Source organism: Taudactylus pleione, unplaced genomic scaffold (assembly GCF_031769625.1).
Source record: "Taudactylus pleione unplaced genomic scaffold, aTauple2 ptg000125l, whole genome shotgun sequence".
In the NCBI taxonomy this organism is placed as follows: Eukaryota; Metazoa; Chordata; class Amphibia; order Anura; family Myobatrachidae; genus Taudactylus; species Taudactylus pleione.
In genome coordinates this window covers 12,109,447-12,131,543 of record NW_028284527.1, presented here as the reverse complement: position 1 = coordinate 12,131,543, position 22,097 = coordinate 12,109,447, and the positions used below count along the sequence as shown (strand labels likewise).

At 35.8% G+C, this 22,097-nt stretch overlaps 1 protein-coding gene across 1 annotated transcript; it reads left to right on the top strand.

Moving 5' to 3' along the window:
* Positions 1–338: 338 nt before the first annotated feature.
* On the top strand, positions 339–21,399 carry LOC148523944 (KH domain-containing RNA-binding protein qki.L; the record flags this gene model as incomplete). The annotated part of the gene is made up of 4 exons (XM_088472534.1): positions 339–426; positions 3,487–3,780; positions 11,799–11,873; positions 14,964–21,399. Coding segments are annotated over 4 exons (474 nt in total), but the record flags the coding sequence as incomplete, so codon positions are not given.
* Between the last annotated feature and the right edge of the window lie 698 nt (positions 21,400–22,097).

Sequence of the window (22,097 nt, the reverse complement as noted above, 5' to 3'; positions counted from 1 at the left end):
CGAGCCTGCACATCCCTAATACAAATAGGTTTTACACTTTTTCTCTGTTTAAAGTTACCCAAAAATGGGTAGAGTTTGTTCACCTTAAGGCAGAGTGACAAAACAGTGTAATCCACATTACTATCCAAATCGGGTATTTAAAAATGTATTTTAAAAATCCCTTATCCTAATGGAATCTGGGTGATAAAAAAAAAGGTGACTACAAGATATTTCCCATGTTCTTAACTGTTCTTTTAATTGCACAGTTTGACTTGTGAAATCAAATTTTAATAGTAGCTATGTAAGATTGATTTCCAGTTATATTTACACACTTCTATGTGTCTTTTCTCCACTCCCAGGCAGAAGGAGAGGACAGTTTAAAAAAAATGCAGTTGATGGAACTGGCCATCCTAAATGGCACATACAGAGACGCCAACTTAAAATCACGTAAGTAGTCTTTTTATTTATGTATTTGTTTATAATATGACTAACAAAGTTCAGCACTCCAAATACAAAATAGCGGCACCTAGTGCCTTCACTCCTGATGACCGTGCCTAATAAATGCACTGAAAAGTCATTGGAAATTTACTCTGCAGTCAGTTGTTATTATTACACCCTGTGCTTGACACCCACTTTTTGAATAAATTCTGTATGATCCTGATGAAAAATGCGATCATATTGAAATGTTGATCCATAAATGCAGTTGTAAGCATGTTTATTCTGAGTGCTGCCATTAATCATCCTATCTATACTATAGATATGTATATTTTATAGATCTATATTTACTTGTCCCCTCTATATCAAATTTAGTGACACATCTACTAAGTCATGTTAGTCATAAAAGCAGCACTGTCCAGTATTAATCTCTGCATATATATACATTAAGAACAAGTGCAGTAATTTTTGCTATCCTTTGTAACGATTTTATAGAATGTACTAATCTTGTCACTATGGGCAACATCTGACTTGTTCTCTTAAGTAGGTTTGCTAAATCTTCCCCATAAAAGCAAACATGATTTTAGCAGACAAGTGTAATCAGACTAATGAAGGGCAACATTTATTAGAAGGCATTAGTTACAAAACGTGTATTGCTCTTCATGTAAAGGGCTTCTGAACTAAAAAAAAATAGAATCAATATAATAAAATATATATACTTACATTCCAAATGTGTGTCCACCACATTTCTTGTGTATAGAGGCCAGATGCCCTGGTTAGTTAACAGTACCACCTGTATATGCTACTTTATAAATTTGCTTTGGATGGAGAGCCCCCTTAAAATTATGGTTTAGGTACCCACAATGCACACCAACAAACATTACCAATCTGACAGCCCCCTTTGTATGTCTATATACTATATAATCTTGTATTAGGTTCCTCTTAGTTAACAAATATCGTATGTGTACCATCTTAATTTCTCAATGGAGTTTTAAATCATCACATTGTATTGTTTATTCTCATGTTTTTATGTAAAACGTGCAGTTCTTTATTCCATCTTTGTTTACCTTTTAGTTGCGCAATCAGGCATGCTTTGTGTGTACTACATATGTAAACAAAAATTCATATTGACGATCTAGTACTCTCTGACTGATTCTTTGCAGCTGCTGTTTAAAAACATAAAACTGGATAACCTAACATTGAAAATTTAGTCTTGTGAAATTTTTCATTCAACTTTTTAATAAGCTGGGGTGAAGAATAAGTGGTACAGGTGTTGCATTCATTGTTGTTTTTTTTTTGTTTTCCCCTTATTAATGGGGAATATCGGAACATAGGGGTACCAAAAACTATCATGCCCTTCTAATGATTATTTTCTGCTACATAGGGATCGGTTCAATTAGGAGCCAGTTGGCTCGCCCTGTGAGTAAGTGCAGTCATTTGGCATACTTCTGGTAGCTCAGATTTTTGTTTGCAGCGCCATAGGGCTACATACGATAATCCACTAGTCTGGGGCGAGTTGATGTGCAGTTGCCAGCATTCCACGTCGGTGCTTGCTCCTTTGGCCCCTTAGAACGTTAAGAACTGTTACTTTTAAAGTAAATCTTGCAGGAAATTATACTGCATTTTTAAAGTCTTGCAATGATCTAAAGACTTGCGCATGATCATTTATGCAAAAACATCTCTTTGGATGAGAGTTGTCCTTTGCGACATCCGGGACTTCTGGGTTTATGACCCGGGATTTTCTCTGCGCAAGCTGCGGGGTGACCCCAGAAAGGATCCTGATGGATCCTTCTCGTGAAGCGTTCTGATGAGAAGCCCATAGGCTTATCAGGTCTATGGAAAAATGCGGTCAAACCCCCCAGGATTTTTGTGGAGGTTTGCATGCACTTTAGCGTTGACGTATCCCGCCCTTGGTCTGCTCATTTTGATTATAGCAACATTATGGTTAGCCATGTGTTAAGCCATTCGTGAACCTGTCTATACACATTGGAAACCTGGACCAATCACTAGAGAAAATCTCCACCTAGTTGTTTCTCTTATTTATATAACTAGCACTGTACTCCCCACTGCCAGTTACCAGTCAGACTTCTGGGGAATGTTTAAAGAATATAGCATAGCTAGTGTATTGAGAACACTGATCTGATTTCTTTTAATACACATCCACTACTCTCAGTATCATACTTGCCTACTTCCCTGATCTGCCCTCTGGGAGATCCGGGGGAGGGGGAATCCAGCTGAAAAAGGGGGTGTGGTGTTGATGGTGCTATATAAATCATGTCATTGTGACCAGACCACTTCATCATAGAAATGGAGAGAGGGTTACCTACTCTCCTCAGAGCCCATTACTGCCCCCCCTCCCCCCAAAAGTTGAGTATTTTGTAAATGGTCAAGTATTCTCTATATTAATTCAGTGTGCCCCAGGGTGTCGATCGCGGGAGAACTGGCCATTAACTGTTTGAGGAACGTGTGAGTATAGGAACAGGGAGCTAGAAGATCCTGGCAATTGGGGGCAGGGTTTGGCTCAAGTGAATGTCTGTATTATTAAAATAAAAAAGGTCATTTATTTAATTTTGTCTTACAACTCTAGTTTTTGACTTGTTGTTTTACACATTTGTTATGCTGGTCACCATTTTTACGCAACTTTCTTATGCTTTTAAATGTTTGTTCCTTGTGACCATACAAATATCTTTGCTCTTTCCTCACATTTTGGATACTACTTTTGCAAAATCACTGGCTACTCTTAACTTTTTTTTTTTTAAATTAAACTGTCTATCTTCAGTGTTTTCAGTCTTATCAATAATCAGTTGCACTTCTGTGGTACCCTACATTAGGGTATTTTGCTTTGATTTTAAGCATGGTTGCATTTAATCACACTGCTATTTGGGATAGCTTGTTTGCATCTGAGTGGTGTGCTTTGGCACTTTGTGTGATTAGCGCATGAACTAATGATTCTCCTTTTTTTTTTTCCCCCTTCCTTCCTGCTTCTTTCTACTGCTCTTTCTTCATCTACTCCCTATCCTACTTTTTCATACTGCTGCATCTACACTTCTAATTTTTCTTTGCTTACTGTAGCAGCCCTTGCCTTTTCTCTTGCAGCGACAGCTCAGGCCCCGCGGATCATAACTGGGCCTGCGCCTGTTCTGCCTCCATCTGCACTGCGTGCCCCTACGCCAGCTGGCCCTACCTTAATGCCTTTGCTCAGACAAATACAGACAGCCGCTGTCATGCCAAATGGAGCCCACCACCCGACATTAATGTCCCAAGGACCAGAGGCTGGCTTGATCTACACACCTTATGACTACCCCTATACACTGGCCCCGGCTACATCAATCCTTGAGTATCCCATTGATGCAAGTGGGGTATTAGGTAAGATTCTGACATTGTACAATGTCATCTGTTGTGCAGATGCTAATTTTATTTTTTGTCCCCACACACACCCATGGATATATTCTGATTATCAAGTAAAGAAAATTATTATTTTTTATTTTTTTTTTTTTTTTAAAGGAAAAAATTATAATTTTGGTAAAAATATTTAAAATGATTTAAACCTGTTTAATTTTCCTAGGCTCTGTGAGTAAACAGGATAATTTATAACTTACCAGATTTAAAGGACTGCTGAACTTTTAAAATGTGCTGCCTATATGAAGAACCTTTACATTTACAAATATTCATGTAGATACTTCAGGAGCACATTGGCACTAATTATCTTGTTATTAATGGGGAATATATATTTTGTATATAAAGTAATATGCATGTTTCATTTCAGTGAAAGACACTGGACCTTTCATATGTCCCATCATTTCACACTTTTTGGTGAGACCTTGCCCCCAAATGTGTACGCTCGGAGTCCTGTGATATACAGATGTGTCCTCAAACACTATTCCTGCAGTTGCGCAAAAGAAAGCTTCTTGGCACGCCAGGTCCCGTCTGACTCTTGTTGATGCATCTTTTTCACCCTAAATTGCGTTTTCGCTGCAAATGGATGATTCATTTGATATGAAACACTGGTTTATCTGTGTGCAACTGAGACTGAATCTGTATACGAAGTGCTACAATGCTTTTTTCTACGCCAAGTTTCATTGTGCTTCGTATCCAGACTTGGTCGCACACAGTTATACAAGTATCACACATGGAATTAATCAGTGCACTCTTCGTGAAGTGGTTTGTCGCATCCATTTGCGGATTAGATGCATTTTCAGGCAAAAAATAAACGTTCAGAGCATGCGATCACGCAGTACCTGAAGAGTCACTTGCACCAGGCATCTCGTGCCGCATGTTGTAGTGTGACTAGGTGTATGAGGACACATCTCTACGGTAGGCAAGTATGCCTTTATTTCTGAATTGATAACTGCTTTCACTCTCTGCATAGAAGATTTAAATAGTTTAAAATAGAGCAAGTGGTGTGGTTTCTTACAACTTCTATTTTAACTTTTTAGAGAAATTGTTAATTAGTTACTAAAGTGTACAACTACATTTACAAGACATCTGCTTACACATTCATGTTTTTTTACAGATCACTTCCATTAAGCCAGACTATTCGCCACAATCCATCATTGGACACATTGTGCATTCTGTAGTAATGCAGTAGTATGCCAGCATTAATAGTAACATGCTGCCAGTCATAGTAAGGGATGTAGTTTAAATACCAGCTGTCGGGATGGCGGCGTTAAGAATCCCGGCGCCGGCATCCCGATGGTAAGTAGTGGGGTTAGGGGTTAGGCACTAGGGGTAGGGTTAGGTTTAGGCTGCAGGGGGAAGGATAGGTTTAGGCTGCTGGGGAAGGTTAGGCTAAGAGGTAGGGTTAAAATAGCCTGTCAGGATGTCGGCGTTGGGATTCTGACTGCCGGGATCCCAAGTGCGGACATCCGGTACCCAACCAAATAGTATTCCAGCAGTACATATGCTCAGTGATATGATGTAATACAAATGAATATGGCAGCAATGTATATCTCCATATGTTTTTAAAATTTTAAAATAGAAGTAGTGCAATGATTATGAAGGTAGCAACGGATCTCTGGAATATAGCATGGGAGAGGCAATGTATAGCTCAAAATTAAAAAGGTAGAGGAGGAAGTAGAATGATGACAAAAATCATGAGCTTTTAATTTTCTTAAAGGTTCTTAAATTCAGAATACCACAAACGCTTAATAGATTCAAAATATATACAATCATGAATATGAAATGTACATAATAAGATGGTCATATTTAAGAAATCCAATGGGCATAAAAAGAACTAGCTTTCAACCTTTCTCTCCTGTGCATCAGCAAGCATGGTGGGTATTCTGACACACTTTGCTCCTTAGTTGGAGATGGCAGGTAAATTGGAGTGTCTGTTAATATCCTCTGTTCATAGATTTCAATGTGAAACAGAGAAAGTAAAGAGAATACAATAGTGTTCACTGAATAATAAATGAATGCATCAAGTAGTGTAAAGAAACTTGCGTTAGGTAGGTTAGATGGATGCTTTATACAATATTGCACCAATGATTGTTGCTGGATGAGATGTTTAAGTTGTCAATGGCAAGTACCAGTTCTCTTCAATCTAGTATCATAGTTGTCATTCAATTACCCGTGAGTCAGTGCCGCTACAGATGTGTCCACATACATTTTACTTTCTTTAGTGTTAAACAGCACTTCTTTTCGCGCCTTGCTGTTGCGTGACTCTGTAGCGATTGAGCATCTTTCGTGCAACTTTTTACCTTCAAATCTTTCTTATTTCCAAAGTGATGCATATAGGCCGCACAAGCAGCTTCTGCTGATTTAAGATGATATGCGGCTGTAACTTCATGTGAAATGCTAAGCTGACACTAATGTAGCATTTCACATTCAGATACACCTGCAGTCGCGCACAGAATATAGGCATGCCACATATTTTAATCAGCAGAAGCTACTTGTCTTATTCGCATCGCTTTGCGAATATGATGCATTTACAGGTAAAAAGTCTCACAAAGAAATGCTTGGAGCTATCGACTTGCATGGCGCAAACTTTTATACCATAAAGGGTTTTATGATTTTGATGCCTTTTATTTGTATATTGTGATTTTTTTTTTTGCATAAAAATGCATTTCACGAAGATTGTGTAGCGGACAGTGTCCAATAAAGGAATTACCAAATCGTGACACTTAATCAATACAGGCCAGTGCCTCAACAACAATACTAGTGCATTGCAAAAGTATTCACCCCCCTTGGCTTTTTACCTTTTTTGTTACATTACAACCTGTTATTTATTTATATTTTTCATCTGAATTTTATGTGATGGATCTACACTATAGTCTTAATTTGGTGAAGTGAAATGACAAAAATATATAAAAAAGAATCTTTATAAATAAAATTGTGAAAATTGGCATGTGCGTATGTAATCACACCCTTTGCTATGAAGCCCCTCAAAAGTTCTGGTGCAACCAATTACCTTCAGAAGTCACATAATTAGTGAAATGAAGTCCACCTGTGTGAAATCTAAGTGTTACATGATCTATCAGTATAAACACACCTTTTTCTGAAAGGCCCCAGAGGCTGCAACACCACTAAGCAAGAGGCCATGAAGACCAAGGAGCTCTCCAAACAAGTCGGGGACAAAGTTGTTGAGAAGAACAATTCTGGTTTGGGTATTGAAAAAATATCCAAATCTTTGATGATACCCGGGAGCACCATCAAATCCCTATCTTCAAATGGAAAGAACATGGTACCACAACAAACCTACCAAGAGAGGGCCGCCCACCAAAACTCAGAGACCGGACAAGGAGGGCATTAATCAGAGAGGCAGCACAGAGACCAAAGATAACCCTGAAGGAGCTGCAGAGTTCCACAGAAGAGGCTGGTGTATCTGTGCATGTGACCACAATAAGCCATACACTCCATAGAGCTGGGCTTTATGGAAGAGTGGCCAGAAAAAAGCCATTACTTAGTGATGAAAATAAGAAGACACGATTTGAGTTTGCCAAAAGGCATGTGGGCGACTCCCCAAATGTATGAAGAAAGGTGCTCTGGTCAGATTAGACTACAATTGAACTTTTCAGCCACCAAGGAAAACGCTACAGTCAGGTGCATAAATATTGGGACATTGATAGAATGTTCATATTTTGGCCTCTATTCACAACCACAATGGCTTTGAAATTAAACAAACAAGATGTGCTTTAACTGCAGAATTTCAGATTTAATTTGAGGGTAATTACATCCAAATCAGGTGAATGGTGTAGGAATTACAACGGTTTCTATATGTGCCTCCCACTTTTTAAAGGGGCAAAAGTAATGGGACAAACTAAACAATCCTAAATCTAACTTTCACTTTTTAATACTTTGTTGCAAATCCTTTGCAGGCAATTACAGCCAGAAGTCTGGAATGCATAGACATCACCAGACGCTGGGTTTCATCCCTGGTGATGCTCTGCCAGGCCTCTACTGCAAATGTCTTCAGTTCCTGCTTGTTCTTGGGGCATTTTCTCTTCAGTTTTGTCTTCATCAAGTGAAATGCATGCTCAATCGGATTCATGTCAGGGGATTGACTTGACCATTGCATAACATTCCACTTTTTAGCCTTAAAAACCTCTTTGGTTGCTTTTGCTTCGGGTCATTGTCCATCTGCACTGTGAAGCGCCGTCCAATGAGTTCTGAAGCATTTGACTGAATATGAGCATATAATATTGCCATCAATAAATACAAGGGAACCAGTTCCATTGGCAGCCATACATGCACACGCAATGACACTAGCACCACCATGCTTCACTGATGAGGTGGTATGTTTTGGATCATGAGCAGTTCCTTTCCTTCTCCATACTCTTCTCTTCCCATCACTCTGGTACAAGTTGATCTTTGTCTCATCTGTCCATAGGATGTTGTTCCACAACTGTAATGGCTTTTTTAGATGTTGTTTGGCAAACTCTAATCTGGTCTTCCTGGTTTTATGGCTCACCAAAGGTTTACATCTTGTGGTGAACCTTCTATATTCACTCTTGTGAAGTCTTCTCTTGATTGTTGACTTTGACACATATACACCTACCTCCTGGTGAGTGTTCTTGATTTGGCCAACTGTTGTGAAGGGGTTTTTCTTCACCAGGGAAATAATTCTTCTGTCACCCACCACAGTTGTTTTCCGTGGTCTTCCGGGTCTTTTGGTGTTGCTGAGCTGTCCGGTGCATTCTTTCTTTTTAAGAATGTTTGAAACAGTTGATTTGGCCACACCTAATGTTTTTGCTATCTCTCTGATGGGGTTGTTTTGATTTTTCAGCCTAATAATGGCTTGCTTCACTGATAGTGACAGCTCTTTGGATCTCATATTGAGAGTCGACAGCAACTGATTCCAAATGCAAATGTCACACCTAGAATCAACTCCAGACCTTTTACCTGCTTAATTGATAATGAAATAATGAGGGAATAGCCCACAGCTGTCCATGAAATAGCTTTTGAGTTGATAGTCCCATTTACTTTTGGCCCCTTAAAAAGTGGGAGGCACATATAGAAGCCGTTGTAATTCCTACACTGTTCACCTGATTTGGATGTAATTACCCTCAAATTAAATCTGAAAGTCTGCAGTTAAAGCACATCTTGTTTGTTTCATTTCAAAGCCATTGTGGTGGTGAATAGAGTTCAAAATATGAAAATTCTGTCAATGTCCCAATATTTATGCACCTGACTGTGTCTAGTGCAAACCCAACACATCCCATCACCCCAAGAACACCATCCCCACAGTGAAACATGGTGGTGGCAGCATCATGCTGTGGGGGATGTTTTTCAGCAGCAGGGACTGGGAAACTGATTCGAGTCGAGGGAAAGATGGATGGTGCTTAAATACAGGGATGTTCTTGAGCAAAACCTGGTTGTTTGCCTGTGATTTGAGACTGGGATGGAGGTTCACTTTTAAGCAGGACAATGACACGCAGCATACTGCTAAAGCAACACTCGAGTGGATTAAGGGGAAACCTTTTAAATGTGTTGGAATGGCCTAGTCAAAGCCCAGATCTCAATCCAATTGAGAATCTGTTCAGACTTGAAGATTGCTGTTCACAAGCGAAAACCATCCAACATGAAGGAGCTGCAGCAGTTTTGCCTTGAGGAATGGGCAAAAATCCAAGGGGCAAGATGTGGCAAGTTCATAGAGACTTATCCGAAGGAACTTGCTGCTGTAATTGCCGCAAAAGGTGGCTCGACAAAGTACTGACTTTAGGCGGGTGAATTGTTATACATGGTGAAGTTTTCTGTTATGTTGTCCTAAATGTTTGATTCACAATATAAAAAAAACACAACTTTACAGTTGTAGTCATGTTCTGTGAATGAAATGATGCACACCATCAAACAATCCATTTTAATTCCAGGTTGTGAGGCAACAAAACATGAAAAATGCAAAGGGGGTGAATACTTTTGCAAGGCACTGTATATTGTCCTGTCTACAGTGCAGTGTATACAATTGGTGTGTTTTGATTTCTCTTCGAGTCACATATGACACAGAAGATTTATTTCAAATAAAGAATAAGCAAGTTCTAGATCAAATTGGTCACATCACAGCCAGATCAATGTAACTAAACACCCCTGACAAACATTGTGCAATTTTGTCCATATCTGCCCTTCAATTCACCCAATATTTCCAACTAAGCATCCAAGTTTACTGGAATACCCCCAATGCTTTTGTGGTTAAGTCGATAGAGAAAATATAAAACAGTAATGAGAACCATGAACTGGAGCTTTATTTAATACTTTGAACATATGGGGAATATATGTGATACATTATGACTAAGGTACAGATGTGTCATCAGGCATCAGTCATTGTTGCTGCAGGGCGCCTAGTCCCGTGTGAGTTTACTCATGCTGAGCATCTTTTCGTGCGTCTTTTTTCAACAAATGTCTTATTTGCAATGAGATGTGCCAAAGACGCACAAGCTGACTTTGCTGATTAAAATGATATGCGGCATGTGTATGTTCTTTGTGTATATGAAATGCTACGTTAGCGTCAACGGCTGTTTTCCAAACCACATTTTGTTATGATAATTTTACAGACTTGGCCACACACAGAACATACATATGCCGTATTGGTTTAGTCTATATTTGAAATGGCAATTGTTTAGTACATTTTTAAACTACTTTGCATAAACCTTGCAAACAAAAAGTTTGCCATTATGTCACCCTACTTGGCTTCTTTTAATTCAAATGTAATGGGTTTTTTAATATATATTATGGCAACAATTAAATATCATCAATGAAAACATCCTGATGTCTTAAGCAACGTTAAAAAATGATCAGCTGCATCTTTCTAATGTGGGGATGTTCATAGTGGGAGGATTTTTTTTAAATGTTGATGCTCTTATAACACACTGAAAGCACAATTGCTTTGGGAAATTAAGCAATCCATGTTTCCATACATTATGTAGTATATTTAGTGGAGTGGATTGGGGTTTTCCGTTCTTTTTACATTAGATGTGAAATATTTTACAAAATCCATATATTCCTATTTCAGACGACTTCTACCTATACCCTGCTAGTGTGACATTATGTCAAAAGTTAAGACAGTTGCTAACTTCTTTTCAATTCCCTTCCTTTTATCTTCAGGTATGGCTTTCCCCACGAAAGGCTAAGAATGCAAGAAAATCTTAATTGACCGCTCAATGACCACCAGTTTTGAATTTTAGCAATTGCCTAGTTTCAGCAGTCTTGGAAAAAAAAAAAAAATATCTATAAGAAAAACTTTTGCCTAGCAGTCAGTGACTTACTTGCACTTATTTTTTTATTTTGCACATAGATGAAATAAACCCTTTTATGTTGATCAATATTTGATTTAGTCTATTCGTTTAAAAAGTAGCAGTGAGTGTGTAGTAGAATACTGACTGCTAAGTTTCCTATTCTGTGCGCTTTACTAATCACTTAATTCATGTGGTTCCTACTTATTGACTTAAGATATTTAAAAGGTCAAGTAAATTAAACATGTAAAACTGGATTTTTTTTTTTATTTAACTGATGTCAGTATTAAAGTGAGAGAAAAAAATTGCATTAATCAGCTTCAAATAAAGCACTTCAATGATTATGTGACTAGTAAAGCTTATTTTTACTCGGGTCTAACAGATTTCAGAGATACTGCTATTCAGTGGCAAGTGAATGCATTATGATACCCTTCAGTGTCACTGGTGCTTGCAGACATCAGCTGAACTTGTGGGGCTGAACAGGTTAAGGCCAGAGGTGCGATCTCAAATGCAATATTAATCTGCACACGTATCTTTCATATAGTAAGGACTCAAACTACTGTGCCTTAACTTGTTGCTTTCTTAAATATAAATCCTTTTTTTGTAGCAAATAATCATGTAAAATCTACTTTTGATTAAACCTACTGTTAATGTGTCGTGTGTATTTTTAAATCGATGTATTGTTTTCTAACTTTGTCTTGGTAATTGCAATTTAACTAGGTGCGGTGGCAACTAAAGTTCGAAGGCATGATATGCGGGTCCATCCTTACCAAAGGATTGTGACCGCAGACAGAGGTTAGTTTAGCTGTGTAGTTTTTGTTCTGAGAAATGCTTTGTCTATAAGTACACTTTACAACACCACATGATATGCAACCCAACTATGCAGAGCGGGCATTCAGGCTTATGAGTAACAAAGCATGGTTGAGTTTGTTTTTTGGAAGTGTGCCCCTTTTTTATTTATTTTTTTATTATTAAATGGTGACAACGCAGTCTCTGCTTTAAGAGAAATTGGAGCCACTTCTTATGGTTGGTATGCAGAATTAAGTTTGGTGTTGCAAAGCAAGACAGGTGAATGCTTAAATATAAAAGAACCTAAAAATGTATTTATTTTGGCTGAAGAAATTGAATATTTGAATCCATGGCGCTTTACATAATTTTATATTGCCAGTAAATCTTGCCATTCTTATCTTATTTTTATCGATATAACCTAAATGCTGAAAGTTAAATTAACACATGGTATAAAATAGTACTTTTGTGTATTATCCACTTAACAAATATAGGGGCATTTAAATTCTTGGCCATATATTGCCAGACACCATTGCAATGTCCGAATACACCCATTACAATCTATTATAGTAGCCAAACTTCGCTAATTTTCTTGTACACCTCTACGAAATTACTGTTACAAAAGTATTCAAGAGGCACTTTGCAGCCATAGCGTTGAATTGAATCCTTTCCATAGATAATAGTTGATCCAATAAATAAAAATAGTACTTCCATATGTGTGTCCTTTCAGAAAATAAGTGTGTGATTCGTTTAGGATGTGAAGAACAATGCACAATTATTCATAATACTTGGTCAGTCTCAACATTCCTTCTTACTCGAAGGGCCCATCTAATATGAAGGGCCCTTCTTAAACATAAGTGCACTTACGACAGACTTTTAACAAGATTACAATACAGGTCTAAAACAACAAATATGTGTGTGTATATATATATGTATATGTATTTTAAAGAGCATGGATAGAAATTGGAAGATTTATGCTCCACTAGTTACATTGAATTGGAATTTTACTACATGCCAAAACATCAAAAGTACTAGTTTTAAATAACCTTTCTGGTCTGGTGGAGTTGTACAACTGTGTATCCCTTTCATTCAGCCATAGCATAAATTCATGTCTATTGAGTGTTTAATAACAAATTAAATAAAAAAGAACTTTTACATTATTTTAATTTCTGACCTCCAATAAGACAAATTTCTTTTATAATTAAGCATTCTTGACTATTGATGGACAGTCAATTGAGTAGTTCTTAATTACTACACTTTATATTATACAATATTCATTGTAATTGTTGTAACACAGACTGAAATAAACTTCTTGTTATCTGATGTTGCACAGATGTTAAACCTGTGTGTACTGTGTATGGCCAGAGACTTTGCAGAGGATATATCACTGGTATGCCAGTATGTTTTACTGCCTTATTATGCAGTAGTTCTGCATGCATATAACCAAGTAACCACATTGTAACTGGATAAAAATATCCAAGCAAAGAGTGCATTGTAATCAATGTGCATTAAGTGTATTATTATTATACACTTCTTTAGACTGTATAATTGAATTGTGGTAGTAATGAACCACATTTTATATTTATTTATTTTTTTTGTTATTTTTCTGGAAAACATTCAGCAAGCATCCTAGTTCTTAGTAAGAACTTAAGGGGAACGTCACACATTTCAATGTTCCTAAAGGATGCATAATATATTGGAAGGGAAATTTAGTAATATGATTTTAAGCCAGAGACCTTTCCCTTTTATGAAGTTGACCAATTGATACGTGGCCTTTAAGACTAAGCTATCTGTGAACCTACTGGATTTCATTTTACGAAATGCCACAATTCTGACTTTGCACTGAATACTTCTCGTCTACATCTCCTCTGCTTTAGTCAAAATGGCAACCGTACAAAATAAAGAAAATTGAACCTCATAATATATAGTAAAGCTGTTGAAAGAGTCTTAAAAAAATACTACTGTTAAGTGGACCAAGTTTAGTGAAGGAGAATGTGAGTTATTTGAGGAAGGAAGAACTCAAGAACACTGGGAATGTTGACTTTCCACTTGAGAACTTTTTATGTTTTACTGTATTTTTATTTTTATTTTTTGAAAAGAAAATAGTATTTACAGATGGCGTAAGAAATATAAAAATATAATGCAGGAATGTATATGAAATGTCAGAATTTATTGTATTTGCAGAGTATTAGCTTTGAAATTAAAGAGGGCTGTTTGTAGTTATAAAATGCTTTATTAGTGTATTAGATTATTTGTTTTTTTTTATGTATTTCAAGTTCTAGAAATAAATAAAAGCCAGGACTTTTACAGTGTTTACATACAAATGCATTTTATATGTGTCCTATATGTGTAAATTAGTATTTTCAACTGGAAATGCTGCAAGTAGCAATAGTGTTAGCCGTTCCTGGTTTACATGATGATGCCTACTGTGCTAGACCAGAGTTTATTATTGCTTTGTATTATGAGGCCAAGATATTTTGTGTTTGTAAATAGAAATTGAGCAATAAAAGTTTATTGAACAAAAACTACCTTGTTTGGCCCATAGTTTATGTTAAAAACTTTTACTTTTCTTTATTTTTTTTATTTTTTTTTAAATTAAATTCTTTAGATCCATTACTTTTAACAAGTTAATAATCACATCATCATTAATAATAGATGCTTCAATGCTTGCACCATTGGGGGGAATACTAATGCTTAATAGCAGTCAGATACTGATTGTGTGCACTGACTGTCTCCAAATTTCTTTCTCAGTTCAAAGCTGATTCATTATATTGTCTCCAATTTCCGACTGCTACTAACCATTAGCCCTTAGTCGTGTTTATTTCCATTTTGTTTCTTGTTAACCAGTTTTATGGGCGTGGGCTCCTCCTTCACACATTCGAATCATGATACCTTGTCATGATTTTGTTGCATTCTGTAGATGGTGTCAATCAGTATGTCAGTATTAAACATGCTTGTTTTTTATTAGTTGTGATTAGTTTTTTCATGTTGTCATTAAGCAGTCACTAGCTGAAACTAATCTCTTCTCTATCTTTTCTTTCTTTTTTTTTTCATTTTTTTTATTTTCATTTTTTTTATCTTTTGTTTCTAACCACCCAGCCGCCACCGGCAACTAACCTATGACCTTCTGACCTCTGAATTCTTCACCCAATGATGACCTGACCATGCCTGCCTGCTGATCAGTTAACTGGTAATCGCCTCTGCTTGCCTGTCTTCAGTGCAGCGAGCTGAGGCACTTGTCCGTTCGTCTTACCATCTAACAAAAGACACACAGAAAAATAGTATTCTTCCAACTCAACATTATTTGTATTTGTTTTTCTTCCCCCTGATTGGGTGAAAATCTAGTACCTGCACTGAATAGTAGTAAAGCAATAAGGTCCAACTCAGCCCTCCGCACTGATCATATTCTAGTGTCCTAACCAAACGAACGGTATAAAGGCTTCACCTACAGTACTGGCGAGACAGCTGATCCTCAACTACCGATGACAGAGGCAGTTACTGTGAGAAACTTCTAGGGAACTATGATTTGTTTGTTTTTTCTCTCGTATAGTGCAGTAAAAGCTGAATGTACTGTGTTGTGATGATGCATCATGCATGAACCTGATTGGTCAGGGATTTCACTGGTGAAGTGATTTTTACATATTTTAGGAAAAAAGAACAAATGTTTCAAATACTATTTAGTCACTACAATGCCCTTACAGGGTCAACATTACAATCTATATTTCTTTGTGATATTGCCTGCCAAATTTGTTACATTAATAAGGGTGCCATAAAAATCTGAGTTGTACATTTTTAACCTACAATTTAAAATGAAACTGCAACATTGAAATTTTACACAAGTGATTCAATTAAAGAATAATTACACTTAAAGCCTCATGTAATAGAATAATTGAACAAGGTACATGCATTATGTATCACATTACTGGGCAAACTGTTCAAATATATGTTTTTAGACCTCCCTGTATAGAAAAAAAAACATTAAGGATGTAAAAGCCATGCTTGCCTATTTGCTGTATAATTGTAATGAAATTGTAGATACAAGTCTTGTGCATTGAAAACATGAACAAAAAAAGTAGACACTTTTACTATACAAGGGTGCTGGTGCAGAAAAAAAATATATTTTTGGAAATGTAGCATTTTATACTTTCAAGTGTTATAAAAAAAAAAAGAAAAAAAGAAAAAAAACCCTTTATTACATAGAATGATTTTGTTTTGGTGGTAGTCAAGGAATAAGACCAAAAAGAGCCTTTTCTCTTTTTACCCTTCCCCCTTTGTCCTCCTTTTAGTTTTAATATTGGTGTAAGTCTAAGGAAAAGAAAGTGCCTTATTTTTCTCCATGGTCATTTAGTCCTGTGTTTTTGTATACGTTTGTTCCTTTTAGTAATTGTGTCAGGGACAGCAGGGCTTGCAACCTGTTGCCAAGCAAGTTTCAAAAGGCCACATCCAGTTGACTGTCAGAGAAATTCCAAAATTCAGTCAAAGTACAAAAGTTTGTCGCCCAGTATGATATGTACTCAAGCCTGAGAAAATATTCAGTCTTTGTCAAGATAAAATATATATTGTGTGTATATATTTTTTTAAAAATATCTGTATATACACACATACGTGTATAATACTGTACCTTTGACACCTCTATGGAGCAGTTTTGTAAATCTCACCATTTCCGCATAGTGTTTTTGTTTTCTTGTGGAATTTTTTTTTATATAAATATGGCAAAGACCTGATACATATTTTCCCAGTCTTTTCCTCTGTGCAGTTTCTTAAGGAATCCCTATTAAATGTCAGCAGTAAAGCCTAGAGAGCTTAGATTACAAGCACCTTTGTGGTGACCTCATCTGCCATCCCAACTCACTGGAATAAATCAATTTATTTACTATGCAACAGACATTCATCCTTTCCTAGTCAGCCAGATTTTATTTACCATGCCACCAGCTTTGTCTTCCTAGTCAATATGTATTAATTTGTATTTTAATTTTTGCTAGAATTTTCTTCCCTTTGCAGGGAATGGTTTGAACAATTTTGCAACTCTTGCGCATTTAGAGAGATCAACCAGTTTAAAAATCAGTATTTGATCCAGTTTCATCTCAGCTGCGATAAACCTGGACATTTTTAGATGTTTTAGAGGACTTTTTAATTTTTGAGAGTGGTGGATAATGTGCAAGTCTATTGAATAGACATGTGTAAGACATGATTGCTATGAACAAACTTACAAACAAATGGGTCAACTTAAAAAAAAAAAAAAGCATGACTTTTGAAATCTGCGAATGCCTTTGATCTCAGTATTATGATTTGTATGTTTTTATTCTTTATAACTAGGTAACTTTTTGATCTTTCTTTTTTCCTTTGACAGTATTATATATTTTTTGTTAGAATGGTTAGATGGGAGTGTCGCTGATATGTAACCGTACAGATAAAATGTATTTGTCTATTCTTTATAACCTTAGTAGTTTCATGCTATGTATGTATCATAACCAACCTATTGCCTAAAAGAACCTGTAAAATAATGTATTTACAGCCATTGTTACAAGTTTATAATGTATTTTTCTATCTTGTTTTATATGTATGTTATATAACATTCAAAGGAATTTTTTCCGATTGAGAAAAAGGATACAAAAATGCAAAACCCACAATTTTGATAACTAAATTGCCAATTGTTTTGCAGTATTTTATTATATCGGGAGTGTTGTCTTTCTTGGCTTCTAGTTAGCGGCTGGATGACATTAGACATAATGGGTTTTAGTTGGGTTTTTACATGGCTTGCATTTTAATTCTTTGGTTCTTTGCTGTTTCTATTAACCCCATAGCATTATTTTAATAAATGTTATAATACCAAGATACTAACTCTGGACTTTGTCTGTTTATTAACATTGTATGTTTCATTAAAATAAGATCTAGAAAGAAATCAAGAATGTAAAGTCTTGAGTTACTGGACTAACCATGAAGAGCGTGACCACAGATAACCCAACGTTACTTGTTTTAATATATTGTTTGTCGGCTGACATTCTGCACACTACTTTTTAAATTAGCTTTCGTTCAATCTGGCCTTATGTCTTGCCAGTAGAGATGGGAACAAAATATTCTTTGCTACACCCGGCACAGTCTTGCCACTTGCCTTTTCAGAATCTGCATTACTAATGCCACACTTTCCTTTGTTCTTCAAATAATAAGCTCTCTGCAAGTAAACACTGAGTTTTTATGTATTCTTGAAAATAACATGCATTCACTGTAGTTCTTTTTCAAATCAGTTTGAGTCTACTGTGTTGTTGAATGATGATATCTGACACTGAAATCATTCTGCTTTGCCCTAATTCATTGCACAATTATTCACTGCATACCAGCCTTCCTATTTTAAATCATATTTAATATTAATACCTAATTGATTTTATACTTGTATAGTTCTTCACTAACTGGAATCTTTAAAGCCTGAAGTTTACAGAAAACCTCCCTTTACCATAAAACTAAACCTGATCAGTATTATGATAAAAATATTCATAAATCAATGTAAAAGGTTAACGGAAACTTTTTCATTTTTCTTCATACTATATGCACCAAAATTAATGATTGATACTATCCTGGAACCTCTTACATCTGGTGACAATGGCTTGCACTTGGCTGACATATTTTTCCTAATAAAAATATTTCACAATCAGAACTCCCAACTTTTCTGGTTGGAGGAATCAAGAAAAATGTGTGCACAGGAATTGGGCATGGTCACTTTGTGTGTCCAGCGGTTCTGATGTGCTAGACATTTTTGAACCCATACATAACTAGTTTTTTTAAATGCTTCATAGTTTCTTAATATTTCCAAATATTGCCCTCATATAGCCTTGTGATATAGAGCTTATGGCAAATATATTGACAAAATTACACTTTGCAAAAGTTTTGTGGTATTTGTGTACCACTAATGGTCCAGATTTGTAGAATATTAAATGACAATGCGAAACCACAGTTCTGACTATTACTGTAGCACACTGGAAGAGATGTCCACTGGAAGATATATTGGTTCTTATGTTCATTATTTAAATAATGAATGTTAACTATGTTTAAAGAAAACAGTTACCTGAAAGTTTTTTATTTTATTTATTTTTTTATCTTTTATTTATTATTTTGCTTCAAATTCTGGCGTGAACCTAAATACTATTGAGTAAGCGATAATTAACTGAAGCAATAAATGTAATTGCTGTGTCCTTGTGGTTTTCAAACAGTCATGAGGTACTTTGTCTGTATTAATGATATATTTACTCAGAGGGGGGGATTGATGCACAAAAGTAAATGATCCACTTACCTAATGCACTGCAACATCAAAATGTTCTCTGCGTCTCCCTTTGATTGTTCTCTCTTCCCGTTCACTCTTCTTTCTCATTCTTTTTTCTTAAGTCTTTTCTCTTTTTTTTTTCTTTCTCTCCTTTCACTCTCTTCTTTTTCTCTCGCATCTCTGTTCGTTCTTCTGTCTCCTTTTCTTAAAGGGCTTTAGAAAGGCATTATATGATAGTAAATAGTGGCTTTGCTTAGTAACACATTTACATATTTTATTTTACAGACCGCTACATCCGCCCACTACCACCCCAGAATAAAAAGACCGCATTAGCATGTCCTGAAGTATCCATATATGCTTATTGAAATCCACTGGTCCAAATCTTGCTTAATTTGGTACATACATATACAGCTGTTGTCTACTTGTATATAAAGCACCTGCATCATCTCAGGCTATTCTCAGATGTAGAGTAGTTGAGTCATAAAATAAAATCACCTATGAAAAACACAGGGTTACAAATAATATACAAAATGCTGTTCTATTTTTACTATGTCTCATGTCATACACTGCTGTAGCACAAAGCATCTTTTAAAGCTTCAAACTGCTATGTGAAATCAAGCTGTGTGTGTATGTGTATATATATATATATATATATATATATATATATAATTATTTTTACCATAAGCAGGGTCGCTCATATAATATTTTGTCTACACAAATTTATTAAATATAATTGGCAGCAATTTCTGTAATTTCTTAAAAAAATAGCATAGCATTTTCATTTACTGATGGTTATACATGAACTGACTTCTCAAAGCTTTTGGTTGCTCCCAGCTGTAGGGAAACAGTTGAGTTGTCCAGCGAGGGACCACCTTATTTGCCAAATAGATGGTAGGTTACTTGGATTTGTCCAATAACAGATTTATTCTTCTAGAATGTTGTGTTTTTTTTTTTTTTTTTTACAGAAAGTAGTTTAACATGGCGGTTAATCTATTCCAATTTTGGGGCAATGTTCCCATTTTGTGAAAACTGTATTAAATGCCAGTACACACTTATACAGCATTTTATAAAAAAAAAAAATATCTGATTTTTTTTTTCACCCATACAGCATGTTTTTATATTGGGGTGATGTTTACCTGTTTGTCTATGGTAAGTGTTGCCAAAGCCAGTAAGCTCTTCATAGCATACAGACAGTGTGGTACGCTAATTAAATTACTGCTGGAAGATTGAGTTTGCATTATAAAAACATATACAAGTATAAACAATTTCAATCTCCTATCGTAGTTCTGAAATCACTTGAGGTTTTTTTTTTGCGGGGGATAAAGCAACTCAAATGGCATTGCACAGTAGTGTGTAAACCAGAGGTTCCCAAGCGCAGTCCTCAAGGCACACCAACAGTTCAGGTTTTAGAGAGCCATGGTTGAGCACAGGTGGATAAATCAAATTGTCTAAGGTACTAATTACATCATGTGGTCAAGCATGAATATTTTAAAACCTGGACTGTTAGGGTGCCTTGAGGACCGCGTTTGGGAATCTCTGGTGTAAACTATATTTTAAACCTCTTTCAAATCTCACTGTTCAATATGAGACTGCACTTTAACTTTACATGACAATCATCCAATTACATTTACAACTTTTATTTTTTATTTAAGAAAATGGTTAAAAAAAAACTGCTAAATTAGTATCTTAAGATTTTTTTTTATTGCTTCCTTTCTTGCTACTAATAAAACAGACACAGAAAATGGAATTTGTTGTGGGATTACACTATACTAAAGTGAAATGATTATAATATATATATATATATATATATAATTATATAATTATAAATTATGAAGAAATGTAAATTAATAGACTTGGTTTTAGTTATGACTCAGTGGTCCAGTGGGACAAATACTGCCAGTAATGCTCTAGCACCTTAGTCCAGGAGAGAAAGTTTTCCCAGAAAATGTTGGGGCTTTCACTAGGTAGCTTAAAGCAAAGTTAATGTCAGTTTTGCATTCTAGTTCAGGCAGAGGACAGTATGAACACATTTTATGCTAGATATGCTTATTAAAAATTTTCTGCAGAATTTTAACTTTTCAAGTCGGTGCTGATTGAGTATAATCAATGACTTCAAACCACATCTTTTTCTTTTTTTTTTTAATCAAAACATGAACAGATTAAAGATCACTACATATTTTTCTCAAATGATGGTGATGTGTACAAATTCCACATTTCAGTGTATTTTTATTTATTACATATTTATTACTGTATATGTAAAGAATAAAGAACTCCCCTATACCCTTTGAGCTTATTTGGTATTATTTAATGCAATAAAGTTACATATGGCTGTGATTCTACAATGCATAATGTATGCTTTTTCTATTTACAATCATTTAGCCTGAATGTGTTACAATTACAGTTGCTGCCCATGGAAATATATATTCATTGTTTAAATGCTTCCAAGACTAACCTATTAAAAAGGAACATGAAAATGGCCTGATTTTTACACCTACTTATATTTTTCTTGTAGTGGAATAAGTATAAAACTGCTAATTTTATAGTGCAGAATAAATCTGAGTAGGTCTGATGCAACACTGGTAAAAATGTATTTAAAATTTAAGACTAAAGCATGTTTTTTATTTGTTTTGAGTGTTCTCTACAAAGATTATGCACACACAAAGAAATTGACTGGTTTTTTTTTATATATAGAATATATTATCCTTTATTTATTTGGCGCCACAAGTGTTCCCAGGCACCTTACATAGTACATAGAACTAATAAGTGAACAAGAAACAAGTAACTTACAGTACATTACAGTGCAGAACAAGGACACGATTTATATACATTGCTGCAATAGTGATTAAAGCACTCATAATAAGCAGCTGGGAGTTGGCAGTCATGTGTTAGGTCGTGCCCAGCTTGCGCTCAGATACGCCAACCTGACGTAGCTGGGTGGTTGTGACATGGGTTTTACTTAAGCTGCCACCACGAAGAGT